This window comes from Rutilus rutilus (genome assembly GCF_951802725.1).
Source record: "Rutilus rutilus genome assembly, chromosome: 4".
Classification (NCBI taxonomy): domain Eukaryota; kingdom Metazoa; phylum Chordata; class Actinopteri; order Cypriniformes; family Leuciscidae; genus Rutilus; species Rutilus rutilus.
The window spans coordinates 52,048,481-52,064,159 of NC_140212.1; the positions used below are offsets into that span (position 1 = coordinate 52,048,481).

The window sequence follows — 15,679 nt, forward strand, 5'->3', positions numbered from 1 at the left end:
GAGGCACAAGCTGAGTTTCGGCGCCCTCCAGTTCACGTGCAATGCAAGTGATCGTGTCGGCGCCTTATTACGTTGTCTGCTGTATATGCTTGTATATGCTTCTTATTTATTAAATACGGAAAATTGATTGATAAAACATTTATCAAAATTAAGATACAATTTATGCAAAACGAAAATCTTTTTAAAAGAGTTTTCTATAAAACAAAACTTAATGAAGTCGTCAAAATAATTTTTTACCAAAAACAGCGCTGTTGCTAGGAGGGCGCCAGCGCCTCTGCCTCGCGAGTGGATGATAGCCCTGAAGACGCCTAGCAATGATATACCTTTAGTGGTAGTATACCTTTAGTTAAGTTATACCTTAATAGTCTTCGTAGCGCGCTATGAGACAATGTTATCGGAAAATGCAGCCCAGTATGATGCGTATGATGCGTAATGGAGATTCCAAAGCGCTCTTCTTTGGTCAGAACCATGGAGAGCGATCGCGGATAGGTCTGTCCTATGCACCGAAACTTTTAACAATGCAACAAAATATTTAAAGAGCATCAAGCTATTAAAATCTATATTATGTATACGCACAGATAATATAACAGTAGGCTATATTAGTCAATATTTTTGCAGTATATATATCCAAGCAGTGATTGGATAACGTTTTTTTAACGTTTTTAATTTAAGGCCCACCCACAATTGGTCTGGCCCATCCAAAACTGGAATCCTGGCGCCGTGCCTGATTTGACAAGCAGATTTTCTCTCAATTTTCTCAAGTTTGCTTTCACTTTAGACATATCCGACTAGCTTATGTAAACCTTGTGTGTATATAACAGTATTAGCACAATAAGACTCGAAATATAGTCCAGTATCCAGGCGCTGGTAGACAGAGTGCATGTGAGCTTCACATGTAACTTTACGCGCTGAGAAACGCACACGTTAAAACAGCTCATAAGCACGCGAATAACAGAGAAACTGACGATGGTCTTGCATAATTTGCAGACGACATGGTCTGACTACGGTCAGACTTGAAGTCAGGCGAGCTGACTTTTCCTGTTTTATCAACAATCGCTGTATCACTACACGCCGGTTCTGTTACTGATAATCCAACACGAGACAACAATATTGCGCAACCATACTGACTGGCTGTTGCGTGTCACCCCCTACGTTGCAAGGTTACCAGAGAGTTGAGTGCCTTTGTTCATTCAACCAAATTTGCTTTCGCAATCTCTGGTTTCTAACGACGAAGAAAAAAAAAATTATCGAACGTTTTATCGAACGCATTTTTTATTGATAACGTGTCTATCGCGATACATATCGTTATCGTTTTATCGCCCAGCCCTACTAATATATATATATATATATATATATATATATACTCTAAAAATGGCTGGGTTAAAAACAACCCAATTGGCAACCCAGCACTGGGTAAATATTGGACAGAACACATGCTGGGTTAAATTAACCCAGTGACATTTTAACCCAGCAGGCTGGGTTGTTGAGAAACCCAAGATGTAGTCATTTTTTACCATTAATGGATTTGCTATTCTGGGTTATTTTTGCTGGGTTATTCTTATAATTTCACCTGTGCTTTACTGTAAAACTATGAATTAAGAAATAATGAAGAACATGTTCAGACTGTTAAAATATTTTTTAATAATCGTCAACTGACATTCACAAATGTGTTCAAATTGGCAGCAATGACAACAAACTGCACATTAAATTTAGATGCAAAAATCATTTAGTGCTGACATCAAAGTAGTTAAATATTGTCAGTTTTATAACAGTTCAATAAATAAATAAAGAAGATTAGTTCTAAAACTATTACATGTTTAACGGTTTAAATACAGTGACATTGACAATTATATTTCAAATTCAGCAAAATTTCACCATGTTCGTTCCGACCTATAAAGAAAATAAATACAATACAGATTGTTTCGATGGCAACGGTTTCATTATTCAGTTAAAGTCAGTTCAGTGTTGATTCACTTCAGTTGAAATGGAGTTCATCATGATTTCAACAATAAATATTTTTATTTGGCGAAAAGCTGTATAATAAGTGGTATGCTTTACATTATGCTTTACGTCTTGTTTGATCTTGTTTTTTTTTTTTTTTGCCTAGGATCAAAGTTGCTTACCAGGAATTGTTTTGAGGTAATAAAGTTAAGTCAGATAATGTACATCCAGTCAGTTTTCATCACAAAATAAACTCCTTCAGGATGATACGAGATCACTCCACAGTCCACTTTTGTTGATTACCCTGTTGAAGTTTATTCTGCAATATCAACTGGCTGGATGTACAGTATCCCTTGCTTAATGCACAGGCAGTTCCAGTCAGGTTACAATGCAATTTAAATAGCAGTTATGCGGTTTTATACTTACTAGTTGAAGATCAATGAAAGCCTTTCTAGCTTCCTCAGTAGATTGAAGAAATACCTTCTGACCAATATGTACACTGTGGCAGCAAGAAGAAGGGTGTCATAATAGAATACTGGAAGCAATAGCAGGTAAAATAGTGTTTATTTCGAACAGCAAGAACAAAAGTAATATCACTCAAAAGTCAATGCTAAACGATCTCAGGGGGACTGGCAATCCGATGCTCGCAGGAAACCGGCAACAGACGCTCTCAGGAAACAGGCAAACAGACGCTCTCAGGAAACAGGCAAACAGACGCTCTCAGGGGAAGACAATCAGGCTCACTCTCGCAGGGACTTCGATGGTCAAGTGCAGAAGTGCTCGGGTGTGGTGAATCCGTGGAATCCTCGGTGCTCGGTGCTTGTGTGCGGTGAAACAGAAAAGACGCGATCCACAGGAAGTTCTGATCCGGAAGAGACGGCACAACACAAACACACAGGACTGCAAACAACGGATGGACACTGGAAAGGAGAGGTGAATGAGTATTTATGGAGAGCGGGAATGGATTGCACCTGAACGGGGAATGAGAGTGATTGATGACAGCTGGAGCACTGAACAATCACGCGAGCGGGACAACGCCCACTCGCGCACACTCACAGACATGTAAACAAACAGTGACACGAGACACAGAGGAAACAGTGCATAAATCAACCGTGACAAAGGGGAAGGACCAAAAGAGCAGCATCACCTCTATTCTCTGCAGAAAAGAGACATAACATCTCAGAAACAGGACCAGCTACATCAAATATACTAAAGTTTGTGCAATAAGCTACAGACATAAAAAATACATATGCAATAATGATACTAAATACCTAAGGTTGCCTTTTATGTTGTATCAAAGATTTAAACAACAAACATCACCTTGTAGAATGTTTTCCAAAGACTGATTCAACGTTTCTTCATTAATTGCAATCCTTAAAATTCTGTTACATAAAATAGGCTATCTCCCTTTGGAGTGACTGAGCTTTGTAACCTTACAGCGTTTTTTTTATGCTCAAACAGCAACATAACACACTAACTAAAGTTGAAAAAATTAAAAAGCATAATAGGGCCCCTTTAAGTCATTTTTTACTTAAAAAAAATTAACGGGGGCGCAAGCGAGCACCACATGGAGTAGTCGTGTTTTTTTGTGCGCGTCAAATCCCTTGATTATTCTTTAATTTCACTAATAGTTTTTATGCTGAAATCTGCTCATTACCTTCCCTTACGATCACAGACATCATGACCAAGCCAAAATCCAAAAAAGGAGACAAATTAGTAGAGGATGCAGGTGAACAAGGTGCCTGTCAGTCAGACGACGCTCAGGCCATTGCTAACTCCACTGATCCGGTGAATCTCGCCGACATTATGGAGGCTATCAAAACAATGAACGGTTCCATGAACGAAAAATTTGATTCTTTGGAATCTACGCTGTCTCAAACGCTGGTCTCGCTGTCAGAAGTTACTTCACGAGTTACGGAACTCGAAAAGGCTAATGCGGATCACGAGGGCCGAATTTCTGAACTCGAGGCTCACTGCCGTGACTGGTTCGAAACATGTAAATCTCTGTCATCCAAATTAGATGACCTTGAAAGGCGTTCGCGGCGGCAAAATATTAAGATCGTTGGTCTGCCCGAAAAGGTGGAGGAGGGCCGCCCAACTCAGTTTGTAGCCGATTTCCTTGTGAAAATCCTTGGCTCCAGTAATTTTCCGAAATCCCTGAAGATTGACCGTGCCCATCGCACGGGCCCGATCGGAAACGCACACTCTCGCCCTCGGACTATGGTGGCCAGATTGCATCACTATCCGGATAAGGAGAAAATTCTGCGTCTTGCACGGCTGTCGTCGCCTATGATGTACAACGGAGCGCGCATACTCATCTTCCCGGACTTCACCTCTGAGGTTCTGAAGCAGCGTCAGGCTTTCAATGCCGTGAGGAAAAGTCTCAAGGAGGCGAATGTTCGACATGGGTTGCTCTTCCCAGCCCGACTTATCGTGACTTACAACTCATCCAAACATGTGTTTGACTCTGCTGAGAAGGCTCAAGCCTTTGCTGACTCAGGTCAGGGCGGTACAGTCTTCATAAGTTAACCACGTTGTATAACTAAGTCAGTAGACTGGGCAAGGCTCCTCTACATTTCTCATTGTAATTTTGGCTACGTGTGCAGCTTAACGTTATATTTAAATAGTTGGTACAGATCAGTTTGAGTTGTACTCTGGTCAATTTTCTTTTCTTTATTAAGGTAAGAGCACAAAGTGTGACAGTAGATTACTTTTCAAGTGTTTATTTTTCTGATGACCAATTTGTCTTTCTGTTGTTCAACATTGTTGAAATGTTTAATGGGATTTGAGGTGTGGTTCAACCTCAGCTTTTTCGTTTTTCTTTTTTGCAACGCTGCTGTTTGTGTTGCCTTTCGGCTCTACAGTAAATATGTTTTTTTTATACTGCTTGGTTTGGGGAAGCGGTTGGGACGGGGTGGGGGGACGTACTCTGTATTTGCGGTTGTTTGTCTATGTTCACCCTTCATTTTATCTGTGTTATTCAATTTTTTCTGTTGAATTAATAATGTTTGCTGTAAAATGGCAACTAGTATGATTGCATCACAGGGAGGCGATATTACACTATTCAGCTGGAATGTGCGCGGCTTGAATAGTCAAGTGAAGCGAGCTAAAGTGTTTTCATATTTACGTTCCATTTCAGCTGACATAATTTTCCTACAAGAGACGCACATTAAACATGGCGAACAGAATCGCTTAAAGTGTAATTGGATTTCCCAGGTATTTCAATCCACTTTTTCGTGCAGAGCCAGAGGGGTTTCAATATTATTTCGTAACTCAGTTTCGTTTAAACATATATCCACGTTAACAGACCCTAACGGCCGCTACGTTCTTGTCACTGGCATGATTGCTTCTCAACATTTTACTTTTTTAAATCTCTACGCCCCTAATTATGATGATCCGGCTTTCTTTCGTAAAGTATTTAATCTTCTACCTTCTCAAACCGATACTTCACTTTATAGTTGGTGGCGATTTTAACTGTATATTGGACCCTGCTCTGGACAAATTTCCTGTCCGTTCAGACCCTTCTCTTAATTCTACCTCAGTCATTAAACATCTTTCCGAGTTGCTGGATGTTGTTGATATCTGGAGGCTACAGCATCCGGCTGATAAGGAGTACTCATTCTTTTCCCATGTTCACAAGTCATATTCAAGAATAGATTTTTTTTTCATAGACTCTAAATTAATATCTAATGTCTCTTCATCCAAGTATCATAATATACTGATCTCTGATCATTCTGCTGTTTCGGTATCTTTAGATCTCGGCTGGGCAAAGCCAAGTTATAATTGGAGATTTAATACTTGCCTCCTTTCAGATGAGAAATTTAGTCAGCATATTTTGAATTCTTTGACAGAGTTTATAAAGACCAACGATAAAGGAGATGTTTCTGATTCGGTGTTATGGGAAACTTTTAAAGTTGTGATGAGGGGACACATCATTTCTTATGAGTCAGCAGTAAAGAAACGCAGACAGAAACGCCTGATAGAGATAGATGCTCGTCTTGCCCAATTGGAAAAACTATATAGGGATTCCACTGACTCTTGTGTTCTAAATGACATTAGGTCACTTAAATTTGAATATAACAAGATCATGTCAGACCAGGTGAACAAGATGTTATTAAAAATTAAGCAGAAACATTTTGAGATTGGGGATAAACCAGATAAATTATTAGCTCATCAGTTGAGGGGTTCTTATGCCAGTAGATCAATTCATAGTATAGCTGACAAGGATGGTAAAATATTGACTAATCCAAAGGATATCAATAATCGCTTTATGGAATTTTTTGCAGACTTGTACGAATCTAAGTCGTCTGTATCATTTGAGGTTATTTCGGACTTTCTTCGTTCGCTTTCCCTTCCAAAATTAAGCGAAGCGGACCAGGAAATCTTGAATGCTGATATTACAATTCAAGAGATAATGGATGCAATTAATGCCTTTCCTAATGGGAAGACCCCTGGTCCTGATGGCTTCAGTTTCGAATTTTATAAGAAATATGCAGATAAAATTGTACCCCTTATGTTACGGATGTTTAATCATTCTTTCATTAAGCAGAAATTTCCCTCTTCTCTATACTCCGCCAATATTTCTTTACTTCTTAAGAAAGGCAAGGATGAGACTGATGTGTCTTCTTTTCGTCCAATTTCTCTTCTCAATTCGGATTTAAAAGTGTTCACTAAAATTTTGGCAACAAGATTAAACAAATGTATTTCAACTATTATTCATCCTGATCAAGTTGGCTTTATCCCAAAAAGATTTTCCTTTTTTAATGTTAGACGTTTCCTAAATATAATCTATTCTAAGCTAAATTCCCACTCCAAATTGGCAATTATCGCATTAGATGCAGAAAAAGCTTTTGATCAAGTTGAATGGAATTACATCTTAACCACTATTAAAGAATTTAATTTAGGAGATAGGTTTTCTTCCTGGGTTAGCATGTTGTATCATCATCCCTGCGCATCAGTGTTAACTAATCTCGATAGATCACCGCAATTTGAGTTGCATAGGGGTACTCGACAGGGGTGTCCACTTTCACCCCTGCTGTTTGCCATTGCCATAGAACCTTTGGCAATAGCCATTAGACTTCATCCACAGATTCCGCCCTTAAGTATAGGTCAGGTTGATCATATCATATCTCTTTATGCTGATGATGTTCTTTTGTACCTTTCAGACCCTGAGCGCTCTGTTCCCCCTCTGTTGGACTTATTAAACTCATTTAGTAGCTTCTCTGGTTACTCTGTTAACTGGCAAAAAAGTGAACTTATGCCCATCAGTGATAATATAGATCCCGTTTTTATGAAGAGCCTGCCATTTAAAATCACTTTAGACAAGATAAAATATCTCGGTTTGGTGGTCCCTAAGAATCCAAAGGATTTAGTTAAATTAAATTTTTTTGCTTTACTAGACAATCTAAAGAAGGACATAGAAAAATGGAGATCACTCCCTATTTCAATGATTGGCCGCATTAATGCAATTAAAATGGTGATCCTTCCTAGATTTTTATATCTCTTTCTAAATTTGCCCTTTTTTTTACCCAAATCTTTCTTCAGAACTCTTGATTCAATAATTTTGCCTTTCATCTGGGGCTATAAAGTCGCTCGCATATCCAAAATCCACGTGTATAAACCAAAATGCTTGGGGGGTTTGGGTTTGCCCAACTTTCATCATTATTATTGGGCAGCGAACTGCAGAACATTAATGTTTTGGCGGGATTCTTTTCCAGGCATTGTTCAAGCAGACACCCCCTCTTGGCTAGCGATAGAACAGAATGCCTTCCCCTCATCTCTTTCTGCTCTGCTTTTTTCGGCACCTTTGCCTAGTAAGGAAGTTCCCAAAACTAATTTAATCCTTAACAACTCCATCAAAATCTGGTATCAGATCAGAAAGGTAATTAAGCTACCAAGTACTTCCCTGTTTTCTCCTATCTGTTATAATCATGCGTTCAAACCCTCCCTTACAGATAATGGTTTTAGGGAATAGCAAGGTAGAGGAATTCTCTGTATGAAGGATTTGTATATTAATAATACATTTCCCTCCTTTTCTCAGCTCAGCGAAAGATTTGACCTTCCCTCTTCTCACTTTTTCAGATATCTTCAAGTCAGGAACTTTGTTCGAACTAATATTACACACTTTGAAATTTTGCCTTTAGAATGTAAAATATTTGATTTATTTTTTAACTCTCTTGATGCTAAGGGCATAACATCCCTTTTTGTTAATGCTTTTAAGGATAATATAGACTTTTCTTCACTTCATTTGAAAAAGGCCTGGGAAGAAGATTTAGGGATTCAGGTTTCTGAGACTGTTTGGGACAAATGTCTTTCATCTATTTATTCCTGTTCTATAAATTCAAGACATCAACTTATTCAATACAAGGTATTACATAGACTTCACTACTCTAAAACAAAGCTTAGTAAATTCTATTCTTCTGTCTCTCCTAAATGCGACAAGTGTAAAACTGCTGAGGGTACTCTGGCACATCTTTTTTGGTCCTGTGCACAAATTCAAAGTTTTTGGATAGAAATTTTTCAGTTTTTTGCCAAAGTCTACAATTGTGCTTTACTTCCTGACCCATTCATAGCAATTCTTGGTTGGTCAGACTCATTGCAGGCTCTTGGGCCAAGGGTACGGTTACCCGTTCAATATGGTGTGATTATAGCTAAGAAAGTTATCTTGCTTTTGTGGAAGAAAAATACTAGACCCCTCTTTTCTGACTGGCTAACTGGACTCACTTCTACGTTACATCTTGAAAGAATTAGATACTCCATCTCCGGGAACCCTGCAAAATTCGATAAGATGTGGGAACCAGTTTTTACTTTTTTGTCAAACCAGAAGGACTAATTATTTATTTATGGCTTCCTGATCTGTAATAATCACTTTCTGTAATTATTGTGACTACACTTTGTAACAATGGTTGGCTTTGTGTACGTCTTCCCTCTCTATAGTATTTTTGATTAATTTTACACATTGCTAAGATTTCTGTTTTATGAAGGGTCTTTTTGTCTGTTTTTTTTTTTCTTTTTTTTTTTGATGTTTGAAAACCTTAATAAAAAATAATATACAAAAAAAAAAAAAAATTAACATGTAGCTACTGCATCTGATATTTATCCAAATGATCGACATTGAATCAAGATAGGAATCGAACCAAGCTTATAAATTGCTAAATTCATAAGTTTGCACTTGGCAGCCTTGTGAGCTACCTAGTTTAACTGTAGCACGGTTCAAATGTATATGCGTTAAGTTGCGCGAGGTTGAGTTGGTTATCACAGGCAGTGAATTATATAAAAGCAGCAAAAGTGTATAATTAACATAAACTTACCGTTAAACTTGTCGATAAGACTGGTAACTGCCACTCGAAGACTTTTTCCAAATGTATCCATATGGTTTTCTAACTACACAAAAAAAAGAAATTTTAAATTACATCACTTACCAAAAACGAATTTATGTATGTAAAAACTACTTTTTGTACCACACATGCATCAAATCCATATACTGTCTATGATCAAATCACCTCACTGGTCCAACCCACGGCACTGATGCACGCACGGTCGCACGCACTTTGAAAGTTTTCGCGGTGCTGACAAGTCGATTAATTTTCGAGAATCATTTTGTTTCAAAATTGGTGAGCCGGTTTATGTGAACCGGATGGTAGTTTATTTTAAACCTGCGGTCCCACGACATTTTATGTAGGCTACTTTTTATGCCTTTTACATGTCGGTATGGACAATTGCAGACGTTTTACATAAGAGCAGTGAGTCATATTACTCAATTGTTTTGTTTTGAGTGACTCGACTCACTTTGTTCAATTCGCTTGTCAGTGACAGAAACGACTCTTTCCTCTGTTTTCACAGATATATTCACATATTTCATGGTTCCGTGTGATACAGAATAATTAACTGCATTAATCTGTCGTCTCACCTTAAAATGACTATGCGAGTCAATATCTGAATCTGAGGTAACAGCTTGTCGCACAAGTTGCATCACCAATTTTAGTCTGTATAAGTTTAAGAATTATTACTGCGAAAAAAGTTATAATTGTGCTAATTCAAACTAATTATTAATAAAAATAAATAAATAAAACATTATATAAACTTACCTTAAAACAGTTGGACCCAGCTGCTTTGCCCCTTTGTCCTCTCAAAATGACAGCTTGGGAATGAATTTAAACATCTCCAAGGCGGGAAGCTCGTGAAACAACCCAGCTGACCAGAAACAACCCAGCGTTGCAACCCAGCAGGTTTAACCCAAAAACTGAAAAATTAAAACTACCCAAAGGTGTTTAAAATGTGATTAAATAACCCAACAAAATTACCCAACAGACTTGACCCAGCATTCTGGGTTAAAAAACTACCCAGCATTTTTTAGAGTGTATGTATATATATATATATATATATATATATATATATATATATATATATATATACATATATTAGGGTTGCCAACTGTCCCGAATTAGCCCGGACGTCCCGAATTTCGTTCTAATTTATTTGTCCCGTACGGGACCTCCCTTGTCCCGATTAAATAGACTGCGCTGATCTAACCACTGACTGATACAACAGAATGATCACGAGACCGCATCATCCAATCACAGCCCACACTCACGCGCATCAGACCATAACGAATATCAAATTATTGTTTGATTTGCGAATAGAATCCTCTGCTGTCTGGTCGCTCCCGGTTCGATCCGGAGGTTCCGGACTCGCGCTAACGGCAAATCCCTTTCACTGTCCGGCTGGGTTTTGATTTCGGCAAATCAGTTTGGTGAATTCAAACATGATTATTGTTCATGAGTCCAACATCCAGCCACGCAAGAAAACATGAAATCTTCCTGAGGGAAAAGTATGCTATTACTTTCTTTAATTTCTTTAAAATGTAGTGTATAGGCCTACTGTTACAAAAGCTTTCTATTTCAGATCAATTCTATTAGTTTGAGCTATGGTTTGTGTGTAATGTGACTTTTTTTTGTGTGACCCTAAAATTTGTTTTAGAATTAAATTGTACATAAATAGGTTAAGCAAAACAAATGTGTTTTTATCTGAGAACATTTTGAATACATACGAACCTGAACTGACATATACGGTGTGATACCTACAAATATTTTGAGTGTCCCGCATTTTCCTGTATAGAACCACGATTGTCCCGCATTTTTCTTTTCTGAAGTTGGCAACCCTAATATATATATATATATATATATATATATATATATATATATATATATATATATATATATATCTTTCAAAGACAAACTGATTTTTGAAGAAAACCTGATTTGTTTTTTCAAATTTTCAAATATTTTAGACTAAAACTCTGTCAGACCTGGGCTGCGTTCATCCCCGACAAAACGTTGCACAACGTTTTTTAAACAGAAACGGTGATGCGTTGAACACGCTGTTCTGATGACGCAAGAGTTGCAACTATGGCAGCTGAGAAGGCCATTTTGTGTTCTTTGTGAAGAATTTTCTGAGCCTGATGAAGTCGGTATAAATATGTGTTTAATACAACAAAATATGCCCGATGTTACAGTTACTGCACTCCCAATCGAGTGAAGGGATTTGTGGAAACTGAAATGGAAGCACACATCTTACCTAATTCAGACAAAAACATATATTTAGCCTCACATACTGACTTTATTTGTAGTTCATACTGTTTTAATACCCTGTATTTTCCTTCTCATTTTTAGGAAAAGCACTTAATTACCATTGTTTATTTCTATACCAAATGTCATACACTTGCAATGAAGCTAAAAATATAAACAACTACATCATTATGTTGATATCCTATATTTTTACAATAAAACTTAAGACAAACATGTCTTCTAATATCCTCAGTTGTTGCGTATACCTGTATCAAACACATTTGTAAATTACTTTCCTTGAACCCATTGTGCGAGTTCACTTTAATACCGCGTGCTTTATATACATGTTGCTGCTGATTGGACTGCAGTTCTGACACACCCACCAAACAAGAGAAAACGTATCCAGGGGCCAGGATTGAATGAATCTATTAATTCATAAATGACAGAGATTAACCCAAGTGTGGACACCCTTCTCTCTCTTAGCTCAGACAGAAATGGGTAGAATTTTAGAATCAGGAGGAAAATTAGAAAGCTGGGGAAACTGATTTTGTACAAAATGTCTGATCTAAAAGAAGCGAAAAAGATCTGTTTTATGAAGTTAAAACTTTTCTGACAATTCTGAAAAGGATAAAAACATTCCTTTATCATAAAGACTTCTCGATGGTACTAGGATCCGTAGAAGACCAGTCACAAAAAACTGGATCAGAACATGATGGTAGAAAAGATTAATGGTTTACTATAGGAGCCAGAGCAGATGGTCTGATTAACCCAATATGCTTCCTGAACCCATATTTTAAGAGTATGGGCTACTATTAAACTGTCAGAGACATTTTTACAATTTCTAGGAAGCTGAGAGCAAATCACAAAATGAAGGGAGAATTTTGAGGATGACAATTCCATTCGGGCCCAAACAGGGTAATCAGAAACTCCTGAGGAGTTGGTCCAATACAAAAGCTTATTGATATTACAGGCCCTGTAATACTGTTAAACATTTGGTAAAGCGAGGTCCCCTTTGTACTTTGGGAGTTCGAGTACAATTTTCCTAATCTGTGCACACTTGCCACACCACAAAAAAAGTGTGACAAAAAATTATTTGTTAATGAGAACTGGTATATGCTGGAAGAGATATAAAAATTTGCGTAAAATTGTCCTTTTAACCAAGTTAATACGGCCAATTAACGAGATAGGAAGAGAGGACCACTTATCTATACCCGCCTTATAAACATCAATTAAAGAATTAAATTTTTTTCTAGAAATACCTTTGTGATCTTAGTGATGAATACGCCTAGATATCTTAATCCTTCTTGAGACCACTTTAAAAGTATGTTGGGAAAGTGGGAAAGGGAAAGTATGTTGGGAAAGTGGGAAAGGGAAATGCATGTGTATGTTGGGAAAGTGGAATCTGCTAAATTGACAGGGAACAATCAGCTCTTTTGAAGATATAATTTGTGACCAGAGTTTGACAAATGATACAAAAATCACAAGGATTGGTGGTAACGATGAAATCGGGTTAGCTATATATAAAAGAAGGTCGTCTGCATAAAGGGACAGTTTATAAGAGGTTCAAAACCAGGTAATGCCCTCAAACTTTTCCTCACTTCACAACCAAATGGCCAAATAGCCAAAGCAAATAATAGAGGTGAAAGGGGGCAACCTTGGCGTGTGCCTCGATGAAGGGGAAAGGCTTTAGAAAGTGTTGCATTGGTTTGCACAGATGCTACAGGGGAGGAGTATAGTAATCAAATCCATGATAAAAAATTGGAGCTGAAACCAAAATTATATATATATATAAAAAAAATATATAAAAAAAATTTGTGAAATGCCTTCTCAGCATCAATGATGGTATCAAAAGTCTTCTGGTATTATAAAATGAGAGTCTCCCAGTCATGAAACCTGTCTGGTCAGGGGAAACAACAGCAGGCAACGCTTGCTGAAGGCGAAGGCCAAGAACCTTAGAATTCCACATTTAACAATGAAATTGTCCTGTAGCTACTGCAAAGCAGTGGATCTTTATCTTTCTTAAGCAACAATGAAATGGATGCCTCAGACATGGTTTTTAGGAGCCGGCCTGAAAGAAAGGCCTCATTATATACTCTTTGTAGAATTGGGCCTAAACGGAGGAGAAAGTCTATAAAATACGATGGTAAAGGCATCAGGGCAGGGAGATTTGCCATTCTGAAGTGAATGAATTGCCTGCCCAAATCATTTGTGGAGCCATCGTTAACGCAGGGGAATTTTAGTTGATCAGAAGTGTTTGGGCCATTCCACATTCTTGAGTTACATTCTGAGGAATAAGGATTAGAATAGTATTTTGAAAGAAATCTAATTAATTTCCTCTGGGTCGGAAACTATGATCCCTAAAATTAAATCTTCTAACGGTGACAGTCTAGAAGCATGGACAGTTCGAGATCGAAATGCAAGTGATTTGCCAGCTTTTTTCACAAAAAAAAAAAAAAAATGCTGTCTAACACTCACCAATTGTTTTCTGAATTAAATTGGAGGTCTAGATTAGAACTTAGATTTTTCTGCCATCGATCTACTCGGGCACGCCGATGATCCTGATGTTGTTCCGTCTGCTCCGGCCCTCTAGATCCGCAGTCTTGGCTTTAAGCTTTGCGTTGCTCTCCATTAAGGCTGCGAGGGAGGTTTCTAGACGTTCAACATGCTCATCTAGCGACTCCGCATGGATGGTACTCCAGCGTGGGAAGTCGCTGTCCATGATCAGATACTGTGGCCTGCACACAGTCAAGTTATACTTCTAATGTTGAAATTGCAGCCTTGAACTCGGCTGCCAAGGCCGCTCTATGCTCTTCCAACAGCTCTGTTAGTGCCGCCATGTTGACTTCGTCTGGTGTAACGGGCACCTCAGCTATCATGTTCGCTTGGATGTTTTCGCTGTTTTACTTGCCATTTTAGATGGGTACTGTTATTCAAAAGTTGTCTTGTTAGTTTGTGTAGTGTGTCAGGTAAAAGTCGGTGGGGTAGTTAAAGAACACCGAATGGGGAAGTCCATTACTCCATTACACTGCTCATCAGGAGTCCCCATACATGGCTTTTCTAACACAACTGAAAAGCTACAGGATATTTCTCAGTAATGAGGTAGTAACGTCGCTGTTCTTTAACCCTCTGGGGTCTGAGGTGTTTTCTGGACCCTGGAGAATAAAATAGGCTTATGATCGGAGAGCAGAACATCTGAGAACACAATATCAGTGGCATCGAGCCCATAAGCTGAGACCCAGCGTGTGGCCCTGAATATGAGTAGAGTCGTTGATCCTCTGCGATAGATCAAAAGCATCTATTAGACTAAGAAACTCCTGCGACAAGGAATTTGACAGACAGCAAACATGAATATTAATATGATGAGCAGAAACAAGCAAACATCTAATAAAGACACTCACTCACAGCCCAACAGACACACACACACACACACACACACACACACACACACACACACACACACACACGTATATAATGTTAAATTTCTAAGTTCAGTCGTTACATGATTTCTCTATTATACTTTTTTATTATTATTAATGATTTTATTTTATTATTGATTTATGTTATTATTATATTTTTTTGCTTTATCTACCCATGAATATATATATAATATTATTTTTATTTTACTGTACATAGATGTACATGTTGTTTTAAAGCTTTCGCAATACAAAATGTAATTGTCATGCCAGTAAAGTTTTCTGAATTGAATATAATTTAATTGAGAGAGAGATTGTGTGAGTGAGTGTGTGGAGTGTATCGGTTTGTGTGTGTGAGTGTGTGTCTGGTTGTGTGTCTTTACTGATTAACTGTGTGTGTTTTCTAGTGTGGATCATGGAGGAGAGATCAGGATTACAGCAGGACCATACAAATGTACGTCTACCTGTACACACACACACACACACACACACACACACACACACACACACTTTGACGTAGTGGTTATAATCTAAGATAAATTGCTTATTTAAAAATAAATCCTTACATAACAGAAATTGCAAACAAAGTAGAAATTATATATATATATATATATATATATATATATATATATATATATATATATAGTGAAAACGAAACGTTATGATTTTGTGTATGGAACTAACACGATTGAACACATGCTGAAGTATTTGAAAGCGTGCACGTCTGATGATCTGTTGTGATGTTGGTACAGAGAGTTT

At 37.8% G+C, this 15,679-nt stretch overlaps 1 protein-coding gene across 1 annotated transcript in view; it reads left to right on the forward strand.

Moving 5' to 3' along the window:
- Positions 1-15,435, forward strand: part of LOC311289859 (NACHT, LRR and PYD domains-containing protein 3-like) — a gene marked incomplete at both ends in the record, with an annotated part of 81,769 nt that extends 66,334 nt beyond the window's left edge. The window contains 2 exons of the mRNA XM_084408104.1: positions 14,141-14,209; positions 15,327-15,435. Coding sequence (XP_084264230.1) covers positions 14,141-14,209; positions 15,327-15,435 — 178 coding nt within the window. The remainder of the gene's footprint in view (positions 1-14,140; positions 14,210-15,326) is intronic.
- Between the last annotated feature and the right edge of the window lie 244 nt (positions 15,436-15,679).